Source organism: Staurois parvus, unplaced genomic scaffold (assembly GCF_062004578.1).
Source record: "Staurois parvus isolate SC_StPar_1 unplaced genomic scaffold, SC_StPar_1.0 ptg000151l, whole genome shotgun sequence".
Classification (NCBI taxonomy): domain Eukaryota; kingdom Metazoa; phylum Chordata; class Amphibia; order Anura; family Ranidae; genus Staurois; species Staurois parvus.
This window is the reverse complement of record NW_028317947.1, coordinates 23,539,954-23,564,090: the sequence shown is the minus strand read 5'-3', so window position 1 is coordinate 23,564,090 and position 24,137 is coordinate 23,539,954. Positions and strand designations below refer to the sequence as shown.

At 42.2% G+C, this 24,137-nt stretch overlaps 1 protein-coding gene across 3 annotated transcripts in view; it reads left to right on the top strand.

The window, feature by feature from the left end:
* Window positions 1-24,125, top strand: part of STRADA (STE20 related adaptor alpha) — a 32,030-nt gene extending 7,905 nt beyond the window's left edge. The window contains exons 4-13 of one of the 3 annotated variants that reach the window (XM_089674667.1): window positions 1,217-1,245; window positions 7,727-7,832; window positions 8,594-8,715; window positions 9,952-10,060; window positions 10,860-10,983; window positions 12,462-12,633; window positions 13,392-13,496; window positions 15,622-15,854; window positions 17,796-17,838; window positions 20,093-24,125. In XM_089674667.1, coding sequence (XP_089530793.1) covers window positions 1,217-1,245; window positions 7,727-7,832; window positions 8,594-8,715; window positions 9,952-10,060; window positions 10,860-10,983; window positions 12,462-12,633; window positions 13,392-13,496; window positions 15,622-15,854; window positions 17,796-17,838; window positions 20,093-20,245 — 1,196 coding nt within the window. In that variant the 3' untranslated portion in view covers window positions 20,246-24,125. The remainder of the gene's footprint in view (window positions 1-1,216; window positions 1,246-7,726; window positions 7,833-8,593; window positions 8,716-9,951; window positions 10,061-10,859; window positions 10,984-12,461; window positions 12,634-13,391; window positions 13,497-15,621; window positions 15,855-17,795; window positions 17,839-20,092) is intronic. The other 2 variants (XM_089674668.1, XM_089674669.1) reach the window with 2 other exon arrangements.
* Window positions 24,126-24,137: the final 12 nt, after the last annotated feature.

Here is a 24,137-nt window from a genome sequence, read left to right as displayed (position 1 = left end):
GTGTTTTTTGTTTATTTGTGTTTTTTTTTTTTCTTTCTCCGAGTTCTTCTTTAAGTGAATACATACTAAATAATGTGTAAAAACAGCACTTTGAGTAGTGTTCTTGACAATTGGCCTGATTTACCTAAGGACGTAAGTATATTTATTCAATAAATTTAAAATTCATTTAAGTTTACTAACCTTGTGCAAAGCAAATTCCTCTCCTTTTTCATCTGCACATGATTGAGTATTCAAAATGAACAGGAATTTGATTTCACATGCTTGGATACTTGAAGTGAATCTTCACTATTTATTGAGTGAAGGTTGTCACCTCCTTTAGTAAATCAGCTCTGGTGTTTTCTGCTTTCCTCTCCAGTAGGATGGTGCCATCTACTGTATGTCCTGACATCATCTAGGGTTAAGATCTACATCTTGGACTGAGATACCAGCTCAGAAATTACAGTTATGATTTATTTTTATATATATAAATATATATTTGGCCATGTTCATAAATGTCATCCCCTGCTGTAGCCTCTCACCTTGTGATTTGCTACAAAGTACAGTCTAATCACTTGGGGGGGCTTGGTGGGAAGAGACTGAGGAAGTTCTTCCTCCTGCTTGCAGCAGACCAATGACACCATCTGAGCCCAGGCAAGACCACTGGCTTGGAACTCATGAACTGCTATTGATATTTACATGATTGTGGGATCTTTGGATCCTCTGTAGAAGACCAGCACCGGAAATGGTGTTGGTCTTCTACAGAAAAGGAAAGATGAATGTGGGCGGATTGCTGCGTTTACACATACCCGCATTACACTTACACTCTACTTGGCATGCCTTCACTAAACGTGGAAAATTGCATCTGGTTCACTTTAAATACTTACCTTTCCTAAAGTAATTGTTTCTCCATCTCTCTATTGCTGGCCATTGATCATGTGACTTACGCTTAGACTGAAGTTTAAGCTGAGCCGGCCAGGGAGCCTCTCAGTCTGTACCATTATCTTCCCCTGTAACAGAGATCACATGGCCAAAATCCCAAAACATTGATTTCTTTAGGAAAGGTAAGTAGATGTGCCAATCTTTTACTTTGTATTAGTTTTATAGGGCAGGATGGTCAGGACAAAATGGGGGTGTTTTTATAGTTTTGGTCCACTTTAATGAGGGCAAGTGCTTGCATTTTATGTTCTATCTATATGCTTGTTATAAGCTGAGCCAATCCTCCTCTCCCTTCCTCTAGACTCGCATTTAGGGGACTCACGAAAGAAAGTAAGTGGGAATGCCTGTCAGTGCAGCATGTGTTTGTATTACAGCATGGGGGCATCTGAATATGGGTCAGGCTCATCTTCAGCAGCCTGGTCTTGTAGAGCATACTTAGATTACAGGTCATTATTGTCCAACGCCATCTTTGAAATCTGGAGTCTTCCTACAGCTGTGGGTTTCCTTTGATTTACGCCCGTGTATGTGCAGGGTCATGCTGGAAGCTGATGCCAGGTGAGGTAAGGTGGCCGTGTTTACAAACTGAAGTTGTAACCAGAGTAGTAGGTAACCAGAGTAGTAGAATGGATCATAGTACAAGTATTGAAGACCAGTATCACAGGAACGTGTGGGATTATTCTGCGGAGTGTGACACAGTTTGCTGAGCAGAATTTGAATTTTCTGCATGCTGAGGTCACAGACATTTCAGCTTACCTGTTCCCAGCACTACAGGGAGCTTTGGCACCTGCTCTAAATACCAATTTCTGTCAGGACTGGTCATTACATAGTGACATAGCTAGTCTGGTTGGAAAAAAAAAAAGTTATAATCCTATACCAACAGTTGATCCAGAGGAAGGAAAAACAAAACCCAGCAAAGCATGATCCAATTTGCTCCTGCAGGGGAAAAAATTCCTTCCTGATCCCCCAAACTGATAAAGAAGTGGTGGCCTGCAGCCAAGTAGAAGATGTTTTCTCTGGTCCAGGCTCCCTGTATAAAGGCATCTGGATTGTCTAAAGCAAAATCATGACTTCCATGCATCCATCACAAGAGAATTTGGACAGAGGCAGAATATATACTTTAAAAAAACCTGACATTGATCACAGTGCTAGGAGTGAAGCGGGAGCATGACAGCAACTAGGCCGTATTCTGCTAAATTGGCTGTGTTGTACAGAAAGAGAGATGCTCAGACGTAACAGGCTGCATATGAAAAGATTCTTCAGAAGTGTACAGGAATTCCCCTTTCTGATTCACCTCTCATCTTAATAGATCAGGCTGTGGGGATGAGTCTGTGATCCATATTGGAGCTGCCTGCATTGTATGTGACACCTTTCATTCCATTTTCATGGACATTTTCAGCATATCTGATTTCCCAAGTACTTAACGCGCTGCCTGTGTAATGCTCACCCACTTTTTATAAAAGGAGGGCGCTTTGTTCCTGTCTGTCTTGCTCCTGTATACAGTCTATTGTCTGATTTTCAAGCAACGTGAAATGCTAAAGATCTCTCCCTGTTAATGTCATTTATTTTGAGTCGTTTCATGACATGGGTGTAAACTGTCTCTTGACAGCTATTTTCATGTGCGTTTTAATAAATGTTTATTTTTTTTTTTTTGTTTGTTTGGACCGGCTCTGTCCATTGATCTTTGGCTGCTTGAAATAATTAAATACAGTTGCATGGATAGTCAATCTGTGCATTGTTGAAATGACTATCAAGGGACAATTTGCTCCCAGCTGAATATGCAGCTTACCTGAAAATGAACAAAAAAGGTTTGGCTGTGTATTAAAGTATGCCTTAGGGAAAATAAAAATCCCAAACTAATGGTTGTGCCAAGTAGCTAACAGCGTAAAGCTTTCAGCACATACCTCTTTCCTAACATTTGTTACTCCAGCCTGCCTGGAGCACTTTCTGAAGGCAGGCCATAGACGGGCATTTATCAGCCGAATTTTCGGCCGATAAATGAAAAATCGTTCGTTGCTGGCACCAATGCTGCCACCAATGTCGGCCGTTTTTCGTGGATTTTCCAGCATGACCAATAAAAATAAACAAGAAGATCCCCAAAAAATGGCCAACGGTATTGCCCCACTAATGCAGACCATAGACTGGTCGAAAATCGGCCGAAAATAAAATCGGCCGATTTTCGGATCGTTAGTGGGCTAATTGTTCGGCCGTTTTTCGGTATTTTGGCAGATTTTTTTTATCGGTAAAGTTGGAAAAAATCGTCCGATTTGCCGATCGGCCGATTTTCGCGGCAATGATGGGCAAATAGGCCGATCTTTTTACCGATAAAAAATCTGCGCAGGAGCCGTGACCTGCAAGAGGAAGAAAAAAAGAAGAAGAGGATGAAGAAGAAGAGGATGAAGAAGAAGAGGATGAAGAAGAAGAGGAATTCCAGTCCGGCAAAAAGTGTCCCTGCAGAGAGCTCCGCTATTTCTTTGACAGTTCCTTGACATTTATAGCGGTTGCAACAATGTATCTATTTTTTTCCGAATAAAAACATCTGTATCTGAAATGGATACAAATACATTGTTGCAACCGCTATAAATGTCAAGGAACTGTCAAAGAAATAGCGGAGCTCTCTGCAAGGACACTTTTTGTCGGCTGTAGACGGGATGAAAATCGGTCGATTTTTTTTTTTTACCGTTGCTGGTAACGTCGGCCGCTTGAACGACCGAATTTTCGTTTTTTTAAAAGAAAAATCGGCCGATTTTCGACCCATCTATGGCCTGCATAACGGCGTGAATATCGGCTGATTTTTGATGCGGATGAAAATTCGGCCGATAAACGACCCGTCTATGGCCTGCAGAAGTGTGACATTCTGAGGCTCTGTATTTACAATGGGCATGCCTCCCATTTGACAGTACCTGGGCCCTCTGATTGGTTACTTAGACCATAGGCATTGCCTTGTGGGATGGGGATGATGGGCATACCCCTTACTATCAGGAGACAGAAACTGCACATGGGGCGCTTCAGGCAGTGAAAGCTAAAACAACAGATCTGTACTGACAGCTAGTGCTACCTGGCCTTGCTGTTGGTTTAGTATTTTATCTTCTTACAGGTTTGCTTCACGTTTGAGTTGGGTCTTTGCATGATTGGCTGCATTCTCCCTGCCAACTTGTCTCCAGGGCTGGTGTTGGTAAAGAGTACTCCTTAACCATTTCCATATCGGGAACTTTTACCCCCTTCCTGCCCAGGCCATTTTTCAGGTTTCAGCGCTCTCACACTTTGAATGACAATTGCGCGGTCATACAACATTGTACCCAAACTAAAATTTTATCATTTTCTTCACACATCTAGAGCTTTCTTTTGGTGGTATTTAATCACCGCTGGGGTTTTTATTTTTTGATAAATTAACAAAAAAAAGACAGAAAATTTTGAAAAAAAAACAAAGTTTTTCTTTGTTTCTGTTATAAAAGTTTACAAATAAATAATTGTTCTTCATAAATTTAGGCCGAGATGTATTCTACTACATGTCTTTGGTGAAAATAACCCAAATTAGGATGTATTTTTTAGTCTGTAGGAAAGTTATAGAGTTCACAAACTATGGTATAGATCTGAAAATTGATCAATCCTGAAGTACTGACGGCCAATCTAATTCTTGAGGTCCAAGAATGTCAGAATAGTACAGATATCCCCCAAATGACCCCTTTTTGCAGAGTAGACAGTCCGACGTACTTCATAAGAGGCATGGCGAGTTTTTTGAAGTTGTATTTTTTTTGTCATTTTTCGGAAAATTAAAAAATGTAAAAAATGATTTTCACAATTTTTTTTTTTCTACATCCTGTCACCAGTGCAGTACAGCGTCTTCATATAACTGGCATGGTGGTGATCAGGGACACTGACTGGTGGCGTCCACCCGGAACGCTGAGGGATTTTGCCGGCCGCCATTCGGCCAATCGCCGGGCGGCAAAAGGTTAACTATGATAAATGTATGAGGTACAGGCAGACAACAATAATATTAATAGACTTTACTTTATATAGTACCTTTTTAAAAGTAGCTTCTGAAAACGCTTTACATAGACAAGAGAAAAAAACAAAAGAAATACACAGGATAAAACAAAGGAAAAACGGGACAATGACAAAAGAGTTTTTAGATTTGATTTGAATGAGTTTAGAGAAGATGACTCTGATGAGTTTTGGGGCATAGCAGGAGAAGGCTCAGTCTCCTATTGAGCTGTCCTGACAGTCTGCAGGAGCCTAGCATTGCACTTGCGATCTGCTGATCATGGGTGCAATGGTCTGCAGGCTCCTTGGGGAAAAAAAATAAATGCACTTTTTTTTTACCTTATCCTTTTAATTTTGTCAAGATACACTGAGTTTGCTCTCTCCATGTTTGTGCATGTTCATCCACCCACATTGGCACCACAGTTTGTGCTGTGTATGTTTATCTGTGGGTGAGACATACAGTGTTAGGCTTTCAGCCCCACATATGTTCGTAAAATAAATGCTAAGGATCCAGCAAAAAGTTAAAGTGGAATTTCATTCAAACAGCTAAATACAGAATTTAAATAAATGTGATTTACACCTTTACGTGTGTGTGTAATATAGGCACTTGTTCAAGTTTAACCAATAAATGGGGATACCAGTCAAAGAATGTGAAAGTTATGAACATATTTTTGTAACATCCTTATTTTTTTATATCTGTAAAACCTCACGAGTTCCAACCTTTCCCCATTCTATCCAAAAAACCCCCAAAAAAGCTTTTGTTTGTTTTTGTTTTTTTGGTATGGCTACCCATATTTATTACTGCTCTGTGGGTCAGCTCTTGGTCATTGGGCAGAATTGATGCTGCTGGATTGCACAGTGAGGAGACTGAGGGCCGGAGGTGGCACAGGAAGCTGCATTGCTGAACCAGGAAAAATTGTAAATCACAAGGATGTTTTTACAAAAAACTTAAAACTAGAAGTGTGTGTTTGTGTGACTGCCTTTGTACACTTGGTTGTACTTTGGTTTGTAGCTACTAATTCTGACCATTAAAAATCTAATTGTCATCTACTTCAGGGGTCTCCAAACAAAGGGCCAGTCTTTTAGACTTTATGGAGGCCGAACTGTGGCCAGTAAGATTAGAAAATACTCTGATGCTCTGGAATCACTGAAAGTAAACCATGCCTCATGCTTGGTGGTCAGTGGGAGTGAACAAAATCATAATGCCTGCAGACAGTAGGAGGAAAAATAGCACCCCATCATTGGTATCAGTGGGAGGAATAGTGCCCCATCATTGGTATTAGTGGGAGGAATAGTGCCCCATCATTGGTATTAGTGGGAGGAATAGTGCCCCATCATTGGTATCAGTGGGAGGAATAGTGCCCCATCATTGGTATCAGTGGAGGAATAGTGCCCCATCATTGGTATCAGTGGGAGGAATAGTGCCGCATCATTGGTATTAGTGGGAGGAATAGTGCCCCATCATTGGTATCAGTGGGAGGAATAGTGCCCCATCATTGGTATCAGTGGAGGAATAGTGCCCCATCATTGGTATCAGTGGGAGGAATAGTGCCCCATCATTGGTATCAGTGGAGGAATAGTTCCCCATCATTGGTATCAGTGGGAGGAATAGTGCCCCATCATTGGTATCAGTGGGAGGAATAGTGCCCCATCATTGGTGTCAGTGGGAGGAATAGTGCCCCATCATTGGTATCAGTGGGAGGAATAGTGCCCCATCATTGGTATCAGTGGGAGGAATAGTGCCCCATCATTGGTATCAGTGGGTGGAATAGTGCCCCATCATTGGTATTAGTGGGGGGAATAGTGCCCCATCATTGGTATTAGTGGGGGGAATAGTGCCCCATCATTGGTATCAGTGGAGGAATAGTTCCCCATCATTGGTATCAGTGGGAGGAATAGTTCCCCATCATTGGTATCAGTGGGAGGAATAGTTCCCCATCATTGGTATCAGTGGGAGGAATAGTGCCCCATCATTGGTATCAGTGGGAGGAATAGTGCCCCATCATTGGTATCAGTGGGAGGAATAGTACACCATCATTGGTATTAGTGGGAGGGATAGTGCCCCATCATTGGTATCAGTGGGTGGAATAGTGCCCCACCATTGGTATCAGTGGGAGGAATAGTGCCCCACCATTGGTATCAGTGGAGGAATAGTTCCCCATCATTGGTATCAGTGGGAGGAATAGTGCCCCATCATTGGTATCAATGGGAGGAATAGTGTCCCATCATTGGTATTAGTGGGAGGAATAGTACACCATCATTGGTATTAGTGGGAGGGATAGTGCCCCATTATTGGTGTCAGTGGGATGAATGGTGCCACATCGTTGCTGTCATTGGGAAGAATAGTGTCCCTTGGGCAAGCAAAGGGCCACAGTTCGGAGACCACTGATCTACATAACTCCAGTATAACTGTTACATGTAATAAATATCATTGCATCTCAAATATTGTGGCGAGTCCTAGATTGTGATGTATACCATCATTATTTCTGTATTGTGATTTTTCATATTTCTACTAATGTAAAGTCAGTGGGTGTATTCATCAAGACGGGTGCAGTGTGCTTCCTATCCAGTGCAGGTAGCAGCTGAGCTTTATTTGTCTTCAGCACATGACCAGTGTCACTACTGTAAAATGTCAACACCGCATGGAGGAGGTCCTTTAACCTAGAAATGGAATTTTGCTATTCAGATTGCCCCTCTTAGCTATTGTGTACTGTACTCTGCACTCGTTTTTATAAATGACCCTCTTTCTTTTAAGTGAGATATTTTAATCTGACCAAGTCACTTTGTTTCCACTTCTTGTCTTTGTCAACCGTGGTGTTCTGTCCTGCAGCCTGATGAAGCAGCCAGCGCGGAGTCCATAGCGTCCTGCCGCAGTCCGGACACCATGGGTGTATACGCTCCGGATAATAGTTGTTACGAGCTCCTCACTATCATAGGTAAACTGATATTTTCTGTGCTAGTTGGGCAGAAATTTGGTTTTATTGCTATGTATCACCAGCCTGGGACAGGTATATAGTAGCCAAGCATTTACCAGTTATAGTAACATGGAAATAGCTTGCCTGCTAACCTATTCCTCTAATGATCTCTGCATAGATTTTGTACAGCAGATAGTCCTGCTCTGCAAATATACCCAAACTCCTTGTTCCCGAGCCCAAAAACAAGGCTGGGAGGACTCAGATTTTTAAATTTACTGATCTAAAATCCAAAGGGAAGCCTGTAGCTAAATATATGTCCTGCTGAATATTTAGAAATTTTAAAAATGTAAAAATTTTAAAAACTAAAAAATGGAAGTTAATATTTAATGGCACTTTAAATAGTCATTTTTGGCCAAGTTTGCCCAAACTTTCTATTCCCATTACAGAACGATGTGTCTGCTGGGTGTGATGTGATGGACTGTAGTAGCAATAGCTACATACAGTAAGTGCCGCTGTGTATGGGCGACTTCTTGTCTGCTGCTAGATATAAAGAGAGGCTGAGTGCTTCTCCACCATTCAGGAGAAGCCTTCTATTTATTTCAACTTGTTCTGATTGGCAGTGGTGCTGAAAGGGGCAGATGATGTCACAACCTCCATCTCGGCCTATCAGATGAAGCCTTGTATTCAATGATAAAAATACAAGGCAGAAGTCGTTCGGAGTTTACAAAGTGATTTTGTACCATTTAGAATCCTATGGTCCGCTGATATTTTCACTTCCTCAGGGAGAGGGTTTGAAGACCTGATGACGGTAAACTTGGCACGATACAAACCGTCGGGAGAGTATGTTTGTATCAGAAGAGTTAACTTGGAGTCTTGCACCAATGATATGGTGGCCTTCCTGCAGGTAATCTTTGCTCCATTTTGCATCATTTATTCAGCTGTATTTTCTTCTTTGTAACCTCCGATGTTTGTTGCATACCCCCTGATGAATGACCGTTTCAAATCTCCTGAAATGTTTGTACATTTATTTGTCCCTACCCTTGAAATGTGCATACTAATTAATATATAATGATTCCTAACTTTATAAATGTACCTTTATAAAAAGACCATAATTAGCACCTTTTGCCTACTGTACCTAACTTGTGTCATCCCTCTTGGTGTCACTCAATGCCTCTTGTGCTGACTATATCTTTGACAGCAGTCAGGCTTTGCAATCACAGTGCATATATTTGTGCGGGGGGCATGGTGTCGCTGGTAAAAGGCCGGCAGTTTCCGGTGCCAATTGATGGACAACTGGAGCATTGATAGTCAAATATGGTGCTATGAATTTATCGCAGTACAGGTGTTATATGGCTGTTTATGTTGATGGGGTAATTCTAGGATAAACTTCCTCTTAAATAAAAAAAAAATTAAAAAAAAGCAATAAAATGCTTACTTTTGAGCACAGGCTTAAAGAAATCTTGTGATGGAACTTCAATCCACTACACCTGTTCAGCAGCGATTGATGTGATTCAGCATTTTGAGTTCAATGTTGAAATTGTTGTTTCCCTTTGTTGTTTCCAGCATTTTGAGTTCAGTGTTGAAATTGTTGTTTCCCTCATGTGGCAACATAATAGTGCCTCCTATGCTGTAGAGCAGGTACCCCCAAGTGACTGTTGTCCTGGGTGTACCAGCTGTAGCCCACCTAGAAGGTACAAAAACTTGGATGCTTTGATGTGCAAATCATTTCATATTGTTACCTGCTCTTCTCACCTATTCTGCCTCCTGCTTTCCTCTATTACCTAGTGGTTAGCGAGGTTTCCCATTGCAATGAAGAGCCAATAGTGAGGTGTGGAAGGGAATGGGTAGAGCTGACAAGCAAGGACCTGCTTGCATATTTTAAAAATCCCAATTTTCGCAGCTCTTTGGCACTCTGCAGAGCATCCAGCTAGCTGTTCAAGAACCCGCTGTAAGGCATAAGTGGCAGTTTTTGAAGTATTATGTTGTCAGAGATTTGCCATTCACGTCCTGAAAAATTGTGCAGTTATCCATTTCCCATCTGCACTCGAGCAAATGTTATATTATATTAGGTTAGTAGATGATGTTGCATGGTTACCAAGATTTCTAGGTGTCGATACTGACCACGTGGTCTTGTCTGCAGACGGAACTTCATGTGTCAAAGCTGTTCAACCACCCCAACATCCTCCCTTACAGAGCCACTTTCATAGCCAACAATGAGCTTTGGGTGGTCACCCCTTTCATGGCTTATGGTGAGTAGATACTGGAAAGAATTGAATTGTAATTTTGGTAAAGTAGCGTTTAGAGCTTTGTTGATGCAGGTGACAGTTTTTTAAGGGAATGTTCCTTCACTTTAAAGACATTTTCTCTAGTTCCTGCTTGTGTGTCTGGGACAGGAAGCAAAATCTCCCTTACAGGACACAGTCTTTAGATAGTTTTACCTAGTTTCATTAAATTTTAAAGGCAAATTTGTCTTTATTATTTTGCATAAATTTAACAGACAGAGCATGAGCCGTATAAAGAACATGTACAAGTAAGTAAACAGAAAAACATCACAGATGTGGTTATGATCCATGTGGATGTATGAAAATGATGTAATAAAACTGCAAGAGGGAAGGATCAATAACCCATATTACGGAGGTATAACATAATAAAGTATCAGGGGCTATCTCCAGGAGAGATGTATGGAACAATATGGGAGAACTCCATACAACCAAAATGTAACCCTAAACTAAGAAAGAGAAGGGAGAAAGAAGAAGAAAAAAAAAGGAAAGAAAAAAGCCAGCGGAGAGGATATCGAAAGAGGAGAAGAGAGGGGATTGGGAGATGGGACGGCAGAAAGCAACAGTATGGTGGCTCCCCGTCTGAATTTCATAAAATTTTAAAGGTCACCACTAAAGTATGTTAGTTTTGTGTTTTCTCATCAATGGAGCAGTACCTGATTCCAGCATATGTTTGATTAGGGGACTGGACCATGTGTGCCCTTTTGGCATGGCTTACATAATGAAGCAAGCTTGATAGACTGTAGATGCTTATTCTCTCTCCTGACAGGGTCAGCCAAAGACCTGATATGCACACACTTCACAGATGGAATGAGTGAGCTGGCAATCGCTTACATCCTGCTCGGAGTGTTGAAAGCCTTGGATTACATCCACCACATGGGTTACGTTCACAGGTAAGACAGGGCAGGAGTCAAATGTTGGCAACTTTATTACTGAAAGGGAAAATATAGGTCATGCGGCAGCAAAGTAAATGGCCACCTGATTATATTTTCTTTTTATGCGGTAGTAAAGTTAGGAAAAAAAAAAAGATTTCCTCCTGAAAGGTAAAGGCATAATGTGCCAGTATGCATTGCATACTAGCACATTATGAAAGACTTACCTTGAAACGAAGCCCTCCAGCGGAACACTGTCACCACTGCTGAGGCTTCCACCTTCAACTGGTCTTCCAGGTTCACGGGCTATGGCCAACTGAATGGTTGAGCCGCGATGAAGTCACGTGGGTGTAATGTAACGCATAAGGGGCTTGGCTCTGGGCAGACATGAATAGATAGAAATGTGTGACCTCCATCATCCTTAAAGGGACTGATCCCTGGCTCTGGTTTGACAATCTATTGAAAGCTCAAAGGTGTCTGATTACTATCACATGGTTGTGGATTAAAAAAGTGAAGGATCCTTTTGTCTATCTGATATTATAAAGCGCATTTCCATGTGCTCTGAGGTGAGCACATTTATTCAGTTATGTCACTTTTTTTGTAGCTATTAATATAGCAGTCCTACATCACTTCTGGGGTGGACTGACCATTTGGAAACTCGGGCACTGCCTGAGGGCCCAGGGTCAGTAGGGGGCCCCATGAGATGCCCCCTGGTACCTTTTTCATAGGCTTTTTTGAGTTTGTGCAAGGACACAGGGGCCCCATGATCCCCTATTGCCCGGGGGCCCCATGTGTTGTCAGTCCGCCCCTGCATCACTTATTTATTTTTAATATGCTCTACTATTGTGGAAACACAATTTGATGTTGGAAGCAGCCACTATCATCACAACTTATTTTATTTTCTGCTTGTGTGTTTTTTTTGTTATTTGGGGGGTTTTTTGGTGTTTTTTTTTTTTTTCTCTCATTATTGAGGTAGCGCAGGGGTTTCCCTCCTATGTGCTTCTTATCTCCCTGCTCTAAGATACATCTTAAATGCCCCGAACAGGAAAAGTACTTACTTTACATACATTGAAAAGACTGTTTACATTAGGCTGATTTTTTTCACAGAGATTAGAATATATCCAGTCTTTGTAGGGGTAAACATAGGCTTGCACCTTCCAAGTCCGTTCTCATGTTTCTGCCTTGAAAGGTTGCCTTAATACCCACTGCATCTCTGTTCTTGTCCCATCTTTGAATGTTCCCAGCCCACCTTGAACAGGGGAGCAGCCTTTTGTGATGGGGATCCCATGAAGAATTCTATACTGCATGCCAGTGTCATTTGTAATTTGTAATGTGCTTTACTTTGTAAACTTTATAAACAGCCTTTAGATTGGGATGGGTGTCCCACTACTTTGTCCCAATGTAAATGATCTTCACAGAAGTCAGTTCTTCAGAATGAAGTGTAAGCCCATTAGTATCTTCTCCTAGAATCTAGCCAGTGAATAATTCTCTCTCTACAGGAGTGTGAAGGCCAGTCACATCCTCATCTCTGTGGACGGGAAGGTGTACCTCTCTGGCCTGCGCAGTATTCTGAGCATGATAAACCACGGACAGAGACTGAAAGTGGTCCATGACTTCCCCAAGCACAGTTCCCGGGTTCTTCCCTGGTTGAGTCCAGAGCTCTTACAGCAGGTGAGAGGAGTATACAAGGCAAACATTAGAATTTGAAATGTACGTCTAACGCTCTGTAAAATACAGTTTATTATTGCCATTGGCTTTTCATATTTGTTTTCCTTTTGTTCTTTAAAGCAAGGATGCTCAACCAAAGGCCACATGTGGCCTGTGGGGCCTTCTGATGTGGTCCGCGCCCTCAAATCAAGGACACACATGCCCATGCTCTGGGATGGAGGGTCAATAAGTCCAGATCACAATCAGTGGGTTGCCGACCCACCATCCCCTAGCATTAGAGTGCATGGAGCCAGCAACGAAGGAAGCAGGCAGCCGCTGGAGGGAGCAGCATAAGCTGATGCTTTCTCTGTAGCGCCAGCTCCTGTCCCAGGCGGAATGATACCAAGTGCCCTTCCTGTGGGACCTTTCTAGCAGCCTGGAGGGTGATGCCAGCAGAAGCTGGAAGAGGGAAAGGTCAGTGTATTACACATCACATACACTGCACTTTTGCAATGGGCATATTGGCACCTTATAAAAAAAAAAAAAAAAAAAGGTTGTTAGGCTGCTGTCACACTGATCTGCAGGTGCAGCGCAGGCTGCATGAGAGTAAACCAGTCACTTTGCCCTACATTAACAAAGCACAGGTTCACTTAAATGTACATTTTTAAATGAGGCTCAGTCTATCTTTTATTATACAGTCTATATGGTACCTTTTTCAGGGCTAAGTGCTTCTTGACAGCTGGTATTGCTATCTTTTTTTTTTTTTTTTTTTGCCCCTGCAGAACCTTCAGGGGTATGATGCCAAATCTGACATCTATAGTGTGGGGATTACAGCGTGTGAGCTTGCTAATGGACACGTGCCATTCAAAGACATGCCAGCTACACAGGTAAGCACAATGGTACCATCTTCTTTGTTTTTGAAAGCATTTAAAGAAGAAACTATCTATCTTGATAGCGTTTTGCTTTTGCGAATTCCAGAAAACATGGTAGCAATTGTTCATGGTGCACTTAGATTACATTAGGCACAGAATCTTCCCTACATCCTTATTTTATAGAGGATGTATTCATGGCCGGTATTGCTGCTGTTTACTCACGAGAAGCCCATATTCACACAAATAGATATTATGTACGTTTATCCTTGAACTCTTCTTTCTTCTAGTGGGCTCTAGTGAAGAAGAGAGCGGAGAAGAGATGCAACCATGCGCAGCACTGATCTCTTCTCCCCTCTCTTCCCCTTCACACAGGGAAGGGGGAGAACAGGGAAACTGAAAAGGTTTAAGGTTTAGTATCAATTTAGGGATTAGAACTTCTGTCAGGTTTTTATTGCCATCTGTATCTCAGTTAATTTGATTCCTTCCAAGAACTTCTCATATTCTGGCAGGCAGGGTGTCATCAGGATGGACAGTTATGCAGACCATAGACTGGGAGAAAACCGGCCGATTTTTCGGACGAAAAAAAAAATCGGCCGATTTTCAGATCGCTAGTGGGATAATCAGTCGGCTGTTTTCATGATTTTTACACTTTTTTTTTTTTATGATGGACAAATCGGCCGATCTTTTTACCAATTTTAAAAAATGCGCATGAGCAGTGACCAGCAAGAAGAAACAGAATATAAAGAAGAAACAGAATATGAAGAAGAAATAGAATATGAAGAAGAAAAGAAGAAATAGAAGAAGAAGAAGAAAAAGAATTTCAGTCCGATATTATATTTGACATTTAAAAGTATAGCAACATTGTATCTATTTGTATCCAAATAGAAACATCTGTATCCGAAATGGATACAAATAGATACAATGTTGCAACTTTTTCTTCTTATTCATATTCTATTTCTTCTTTTTCTGCTTCTTATTCATATTTTTTTCTTTATATTCTATTTCTTCTGTCAAATATAATAGCGCAGCTCTCTGCAGGGACACCGCTATTATATTTGCTGGCCGTAGACGGGAGGAAAATCAGCCGACTTTTTTTTTTTTTTACCGTCGGCCGCCTGAACGACCAATTTTTCGTTTTTCTAAAAAAAAACCGCCAGTTTTCTCCCCGTCTATGGCCTGCATTAGGGCCTGTCTCCCTAATTAGAGAGCTGGAAGGAAAGCCTGACAGATTTTTAACCCTTTCTCTACTTTGCTAGCAAAAAAAAATCGATTTCATAGTGTGGTCTTTCCATTAAAGAGAATTCCCACTCATTTCCTGTTGAATTGACTCTTCTCACATTCAGACACATCGGATTTCATCCTGACAGGCAGTAATGATCAGGATCCCCAATGTGAACACAGACAGAAGTGAATTTCTGTTAGAGGTGTTAACACCCTGCTAGAAAAATAGACATTTTACAATATAAAACAAGCTGTTTCACATTAGAAGTTAAAAATAAGTATATTTATTAATACAAAATTTTTAAATCTGTTACACATTTAGGCTAAGCTCGACATTTGTAAAAAAAATAAAAATAAATAATAAATGCATTTTGCAGGTAAAGTAATGCATTTATCATTTTTTTTTTTCTCTACATTGCAGCCTGCAATGCATTAGCTATCAGTGGATCGCAGGTGCAATGTCAGGCTTCTGCAGACACTCAGTACAGCTCTTTGTACATACCTCAATCAATAAACTATGGGAGCGCTCATCGGCACCCTCACAATTTATTGAGAACTACAAACCATCTGCCGTGGCAGGCAAGACTTGTAATTCATTAATTCGTAGAACTCTGTGAATGGATGACAAGGATGGAGTCCCATGCAGCCGCACTATTTTTAAAATGTGACATCGGGCAGGGAGAAGATCCCTGCCTGCTTTCATGGGGAAGGGGGAGTTGTTGCAGCGGACTGCTCCAAAGTAACATATTACACTCTAATTACAGGTGTACTATGTCATAAAAGGTGAACGTATCCTTTTATATGACAGAGAAATAATTTAGCCCACATTTTTTGCTTTTCTGGACCTTTTAGATATAGTGTATATATATATACCAGTATGATATTACTTGACTAATGGGGTGACTTCTCTCCTCACTAGATGCTCCTTGAGAAGCTGAACGGCACAGTACCCTGTCTGCTGGACACAGCAACCATTCCTGCCTCTGAGCTTACCATGAAGACCTCTCGCTCTGGAGCGGACTCTGGCATTGGAGAAGGCACCTCCTGTCGCCCATCCAACGGGGAACCCAGCATGCACCCTTACAACCGAACTTTCTCCCCACACTTTCACAACTTGGTGGAGCAGTGTCTGCAGAGAAACCCCGAGCTACGGTGAGCCTTGGTACAGCACAATTTAGTTGGTGTCTAAGGCTGAGAAAGTGGAAACGAGAGAACAACTTTGTAAATTTCAGTGCTGTAAAGCTGAACTACATTTGTTGTTCCACTTTACAAGCCGGCCCAAACTATATCTTTCACTAACTTCTGAGGCTGCTGCATGTGCGGTATAAACTGTATGCAGCAGAGGCTATGTACAGCACACAGGACTGTGTTCTGGTCCAAGCCGAGACCTTCCAGTCTCAGACCGGGAACACCACAGAGTCTTCTGGAGCGGCTTTGAATAAAAAGCTTTCTCTAATTGGCTGATTCAGAGATTGTGATATCATTAGCCCGCCTCTCTGACTCAGCCAAATCAGAGGAAGCTTTGTATTAATTGGTAGAACACATCACTTTCTCTGAACGGCTGAGTGCCACTCCAGCAGACTCTATTGTGTTCCAGGTCTGAGACAGGAAGGTCTCGGCTCAGACTGGCACACCATGCTGTATGCAATATGTAGCCTCCTCTACATACAGTTTATGCAGCAGTCTCAGAGGTTAGTGACGGACAAGGTTCATTTGGGCCAGCTTGGCCCAAATGAACTATGTAAAGTGGAACAAAAGATGGAGTTCAGCTTTAAGCACCGTGTATTAATAATGAGCAGCTGTTCCAATAAGGCTACAACAGTGTTGCTTTAACCCCTTGACGCCAACCGTACGCAAATTAGCGGCCTCATAGAACTGGGCTTTTTTCCATGGGGCCACTAATTTGCATACCTGTCTTTCTACTGGGAGCACACCGCGCTCCCAGCACAAAGACCGGGGTGTCACTGAGAGCCCCGGGTCCCATTCTAACAATCGGGATCAGGAACTCCCGATTCAGGGTCACCTGATCTCTGTGATGGCCTTTGACTAGCTATCACAGTGATCAGTCACTTTGAAGCCCGCCCCCTTGGTTTCTCTCTCTAAATTGAGGAGAGATACATTATCTCTCTGTCCTTTCAAAGAGGGAAAAAAAGTGTGTAAAGAAATTAATAAATAAAACTAATAAAAAGTACCTAGATTGAGGTTTGATCTAAGTCTGTGCTAGGGTTAGTGTTTAGGTCAGGGTTTTTTTTTTTTTTTTTGGGCCAGGTTTTTTTTTTGTTTTGCTTTTTTAGTTTTTAAATTAGTATCAGTGTCAGTTAATGGAAGAATAAAAAATAAAAAAAAATTGCGCACTATGGTTTCTGGGCTGTACTACGGGTACTAACAACAACATACACACCTGTGGTATCATTGTGATCATCAGGAGCAGGAGAAATTATTTTGGGCTGTTCTTTGGTGGCAGGTTATGGTATTAGCAATATACAGCTAAATTTTAAAAATTTACTAAATGTACTATTTTGGGCCAGTTTTCCTTGGGTAATAGAAAAAAAAAATCAGGAGATATCCATTACCATTTACCACCAAATAAAAGCCCAATTTGTCCTGAAAAGGTATAATCCACCTGGATGTACAAAGTAGTTGTGGTGATATGAACGGTTTTGCTAATACATGTCAAAGTTGCAAAATTATGCTTCGGCGTTAGGATTTGCTTTACCCTTAGGCACAAAGGGGTTAATTCTGCCCTCAGCTCCATTGAGCCTTTGGGAGTAAGGTTTAAAAAGAAGCTGTGTGTACAGTCCACATCACTCTGGTAGGAGATTACATGCAGATGAGGACTGTGTCACACAGGACATTCCTGGACCAATTAACAGTACTGTCATATGATCGAAAAGGAAGTGAGTCACATGCTACCCAGACTAAACAAAGTGGTAGGGTAGCTACTGGACAAGGGTTGGCGTGAAACTACAACTGTTGCAAAGCATCAACTTGCCCTAAAAAGTTTAGCTATGGTGCAGCTTGTAACGTATCCAGCATTTTCCGTTACCGCACTGATGGTTTCTGCATTCTAATTCATATTTTTGTGTTTTGCAGGCCAAATGCTGGCACTCTGCTCAATCATTCCTTCTTCAAACAGGTAAATGTGCTCATGTTCTAGCCATGCTACAAGGGTAGTGCAGTGCTTGATCAGTTGGCATGCTGCAGTTGCTGTATTGGGTTGAATGACATATTTGTAGATAACTGAGCAGTCCTTCTGCAAACTTTTTGAGGGACTATCCACAAGAAATTCTAAGCCTTAGTATAACCCAAAATCTGCGCTCAGAGAAGAACTAAGACCAATATATAGCAGCTGGACCCTACACCTTGATACCAGGCACCTTATATAAAGTGCAGCACTCAAAACTCAAGATCCACAAGAAATAGCTTTGCAGATGCTTCTGACTCCTCCATGTAACTCCACAACCTTTCCTGCATTTTACGGCATGAGGCATCCTATTCATTTTGAATGAACTGGCAGTGCAGCTTATTGCACTAAAAAGCATGACTCCACCCTCCTCCGTTTATTTTTTTGAAAACCGCACCCATGGTCTGAATTGTGATGCCCAGCTTGATACATTAAGTGAAGATGTGAATGGGCCCAGAGTCAAATTTGTTAACACTAACTAGAGGTACAAGAGTCCCAAAGTTTGTTTACAGAGGGGTATTGGGAAGGAAGCACCCTATGTGTCACCCAACCAGCACGCTCTGATAGGCTTTCAGTCTGAGTGCAAGAAGCTGATACCAAAGCAAATGTAGGTCCTAAAACTAGTTTCACTGAAAGTGGAGTTCCAGCTGTTTTTGTGTTTATTAAAAGTCAGCAGGTACAGTTTTTGCAGCTGCTGACTTTTAATAAACACATTTGCCTGTCCCGGGGTCCAGCGATGTGCTCACCCGCACAGTCCTTTCTCTCCTTCACAGTGCTGGCATCTCTACTGTGGGCACCAGGCTGTGACCTCTTGTGGCTTCACAGCCTGGTGCCCACTGTGCATGCGTGAGTTGCGCCTCCTGACTGGTCCGGTAGTCTCCTGGGACCTGTGAAAGTTCTGGATACAAATGGAGAAACAGAAAAAGGGCGCACCGACCTAGTGCATTATGGTTTAAAATAATTTATTAAAGAAACAAAAATAGGTATCATACTCACAATGGACATAACACAGGCATGTCAAACTGAACAAGATGTATGATCCAAACATCTGAGTCCATACGATGGAAACCTGGATGACCAACTGGCTAACGCGTTTCAAGGTTGTGTCCTCGAAACGCGTTAGCAAGTTGGTCATCCAGGGTTCCATCGTATGGACTCAGATGTTGTTTGGATCATACATCTTGTTCAGTTTGACATGCTTGTGTTATGTCCATTGTGAGTATGATACCTATTTTTTTTTCTTTAATAAATTATTTTAAACGATAATGCACTAGGTCGGTGCGCCCTTTTTCTGTTTCTCCATTTGTATCCAGTGTATTCGGACCACCCCGGTCTGTTGAGGGCAGCAAGCAGCACATATTCCAGAACATTCCTATTGGGTCTACTGAGTCCTTTCCTAGCGCAGGAGTAAGGTGTTTGTTTTGTTGGACCTGTGAAAGTTTCGCAAGAGACTGCGGGAGCGAGGAGGGGGGCGAACTTCTGGGTCACTTCACTGCGGTGAACTGAGCTGGAAGTAGGAGCGGGTACCTGTCAAAACCAAGTACCCCCCCCAAAAGGTGGCAAATATGGCAGTGGAGGGGGGAGGCAAATAAGCGGAGCTCCGCTTTAAAGAGGTTATAAAGGCAAAAAACATTTTTACCAAATTTTTAATGTTTTAATTTAAATTTTTAGTTTTTAACCATAATGTATTCTCTGCATTAAGGTAAAAGACCTTTTTAAAAGTGCCCAACACCCCCCCCCCCCTTTAAAGACTTACCTGTGCCCATGCCCATCCACAGCAGTTTTCCCAACCCCCCCACCATCTCTTTTCTCACAGGAGACTTGGCAGCAGTGAAAGCCATAGGCTCCTGCTGCTGTCAGACAAATCTTTTGGGGTAGAGGGGGCAGGGCCAAGGCACATTATGTGTGTCTTTAGACTCACACAGTCTGACTTGAGATCAAGCCCACGTCTGTTCCCATGGCAAGCTGTTTACTATGGAGGCAGACGAAGAAGGAAGAGTGGACAGCATCAGCATGGGACCATTGGGGCCATTCAGTGCAAAACTATTGCTCAGAGCAGGCAAGTATGACATGTTTGTGTTAATTTTTTTGGCTGTTTTTGTATATAGCAATCACTCTAAAAATGCATCTAATACCTGTAAATTTCTTGTTAACATCTAACTTTTGTTTTAAAGACTATCAAATTAACAAAGATTTCTACTTGCAGATAAAGCGCAGAGCTTCTGAAGCCCTCCCCGAGCTCCTCCGTCCAGTGTCCCCCATCACCAACTTCGAGGGAGCTAGAAGTTCAGAGCCTCCTGGATTAGAGGGACTGGTATCTAACATGGAGCAGTTGGCTGTGGATGATTGGGACTTTTAAGGAGGAAAGGGAGGGATTGGGGAAGAGGGGAGGGATTGGAATCCCGTTAATGTTTACACTGAGGAGCCCCTGCCAGGGCTTCTCGCTTATTGGAGATGCATGAGGAAACCTACCATCACAAATCTTAGGAGTCCATACAGAGACACTGCCTCTGGTGTTGGCCACAGCCTCATCTCACTGTTTGTGTTGTTTGGTCCTCTGGAAGAAGGCACACTATGCTGGAATCAGTCTTGTATATACACATAGTTAACCTGCTTAGCACTGTACTGTCACTGAACATCAGTTCATTTGGTTATCGGGGTTCAGCACCGTTCACCCAACCCTTCTTGTTTACGGCCTTCACCTGCTAGTCAGTGTTGTAAAAAAAAAAAAAAAAAAAGCGGCCATTTTTTACAAATTGGCCCACCATAGGTCCGTTCTATAAAGCTTTATGATTCCTGTAAGCAGGGAAGGGCACCTGCTTCACTTATAGGAGAGGGATTGATTAACCAAGACTGACATCACAGGTCCTCAGAATGGTTAGGTATGCCTGTGGCTCACCTCCCATATATCCTACAGCCCGCACTGGAGGCTGTCCTATTATTGGATATCAACCAGACTGTGCACAGTATTTACCCTGGAACACCCATCAATGGGACAAGCTGTGTCCGATGGTCATCAGGCACTAGGGTCCTTAACAACCATCCCAACTTGCTCATGCAAAGGACAGGCTAGCCTGCTGCGAAAGGGCTCATTCTTGGTGGGAGGGCTACTACTTCTAGACAGGCGTCGTTTGACTGTTTACAATGCATATTTTATTGGAAGGGCATGTTCAGCTGTAACACAATTGGAATTGTAGTGCAGGGCAATGAAATGAACATGGCCATTGGTATCTTGTATTATACTGGTCAGGCTGCTAAAGGGTATTGGCCAATATGCAACACCTCACAATTTTCTGGGCAATGTGACTTGGCTTTTCCCTGCAGTGCAGGTAGCTCTTTGGAAGGAGCTCAGAAAACAATTCATCTTTCCTGTTTCTGTAGAGGTTGGGGCCTGTAACAGGAAATTAAGCCTTTCCTAAACCTCACCCTAATTCTGTGGGTCATGGACAACATAGTAGCCCCAACACTCAGTGATATTTCATCCAACAGCGAACCTTTCGTTTTACCCAAGTTGCTTTGATTAGAAATTTTCCTTGGATGCTGGCATCTCATTTACAACTTTTACTTCAGGTCTTGTAACAGGACATAAAAGTAGAAACGATTCTTACAGGCAATTTTGATCCTGACTAGAACTCTCTCTTAACAGGTGCTAGAATGGACACGGTACTGTTTGTATACAAAGTAATAACTTAAACCTTCTATAAAGTTGATGGTTTCATTGCCCTGCTTTACAGGATGAGATGTGATGAATATAGGACATGCATATTGCACCCCTTCATCTGTGGTGGAAATTACCACCCGGCATGTGTTGACAACCCTTCCTGGAATGGTAAATGCTGTTCTTGTGTTATTTGTAAAGGAGTTGCTGAATTGTAAAACAATATGCTTGATCTTCAAGCTCTCTTCTCAGCAAAAATGGTTCTTTTTCCAGGTTTATCCGTGTGAGCCTCGGTCTACATGCTCAGCAGCTTTGCTGAATAATCTTTCATGTTGTGATTCATTCGCACAGGCATTTTGCAATTGCTTCAAATCACAGCAGCTAGCTGGGTGATCGCTGGCTGTGTGAAGTCACCAATAACTGCAGCCTCTGACAGCCTGTCATTGCAGTGTACATACTTGACAGATGCAGCTGTCACTCCAAGCCACAGAAATCAGATTCTTGCTGATGGGATTCGCAGCATAGAAAAAATCCTGTCCAAATGAAGCCTTGCTTGGAGTGCTCCTGCCTTTTGGCCCCTTTTAAAGGGCTAATGTAACTTTTTTGTTTTGCGTGTATATTGGTTAGCTGGGTTTTTTTTTTCTTTTTTCAGATTCCACTGGTGAGCTACCTCTGTCACTATTTGCATTCAGGCATTAGAAATCCAATCGATGGATTTTACATTACATAAAATAGGCAACTGAGAAGGGGGTGCTAGGAGTCCAACTGACACAAAACCTACTGCAAGGAAATCTCACTATTGCATTCACTTTATATAGATAAAATCCAGTTATATCCATTTACTCAATGCTATGAGAAAAGAGAACATCCCTGCACTAAAAAGATTTGGTTTAGCTGGAGCTGCCTTGGAACTCTAGAATAATTTATATGTGATAGCAGACCTACATAGGTATTTCAACAAAGGTGTCCATAACCCGTTTCACATCTGTGTGGGTGGTGCCACTGCAGATCCGCACAAAAATCCGTGCAGCTGCACCACCCAGACCACGTGGGCAGGTGACATTAGTTCTAATGGTACACCGCCCGATCTGGAAAATGCAACCGAGGTTTCTATGCGGGCTGTATATTCCAGAGTAGTGCAGGGACTTCTTTCCCTGCGTGTCACGGGCACCTACTCAAATGAATGGGCTCTCGTGCCCCAGCAAAACGCGGCCCGCATAGGTGTGAATCTAGGGTTAGACCTATGACAAACCAGACTGATTCAGCCCATTACACACCACTGCTTTCTACTTTGTTTTTCTGTGGCCTTATCCATTTTACACATTGTTCATTGCTAGATGTAAACCCATACAGATGGTGTGGGAGGTACACACTTTGCCTTTTTACATTGTAAATGCTATTGGATTTGTACACAAGGGCTCATTTACAAAGCATGGTGTTTTGCATTCCATACAAGTTTATGGGAACATAAAACCCAATGGAAGTGTGATAAATTTACCTCTCAATGATGTCATCAATACAGGTCCTTCTGGCTTCCAGACTTTGAAGCTGGCACAGCACAACAAAAAGCTAAGAGGAGAGCCTGATCTCTATGGGGCTTCACCAGCTACACACCATGGGACAGTATTTGATGAACAGGGCCGCAGTGCACATTGGAGAGCAGGTAGTGTTATCTGCTGTCTGTTATTGATCTCCCAAGACAGTCTCCACTTTGTTGGGCTGCATAAATAGGAAAGATGAGTAGTGGTGGAGTTTCAGCTCTGTTCATCAACTAACTAGAAGATATACCATTTTTCTATATGTACATACACATATAAACCAATGGTACCTACAGCTTTTTTTTTTTGCTCATGGTGTGTGTGAGGAATCCACAGTAAAGGCTGGATATAGGTGACTGACATGATTCAAAGGTTCAGTGTGACAATCAAGACACTTCAGCCTTCCCACTGCCTTATGCAACTCTGTACAGTGGGGGCTGATCCTTCCCTTGGGAGGGAGATGATAGCATGTAGGTGTAATGGAATTTTACCACCCGATAGGATTTGTTAAATAAAGCCTATACTTTCACCAAAAAAGGCCCACATTTTTAATCAGATTTGCTATACAACCCCCACCCCCTCAGCCTGCAGATTTCTAGGACAGATTGTTCATAAATGGGCCGAAATCACAGCACTGTTAAATCCCATCAGGTGTAAAGACCCCCTACCACAACAGCATACATCAGGGGAAAGAATATGAAGCAACATTGCTGTTGCAGAAGTTAGGGGTGACCCCTATCCAGAGACCCAGGATTACTACTCTTCCCATGACAATCATTTGCCTACAGGCTCCACACAGGCAAATAGTAAAAGCCCTCAAAACTCTTTCTTTGATACAGCACCCCCTAAACAAAGCAGATGTTTTGTGGTGGTTTTTTTTTTTTTTTCAATTATTTATAAACTTCATTGCATGTCTACCATCCTCATGGACAAACCTGTTGTGAACTAGTGCACAGGCACATGTCATCTGGTGTTATACAATGATATGGAGATTCTCTGTTACACATTCTATTGCCAAAATAAATACATTTTAAATACTTTCACTCAATTCTTCC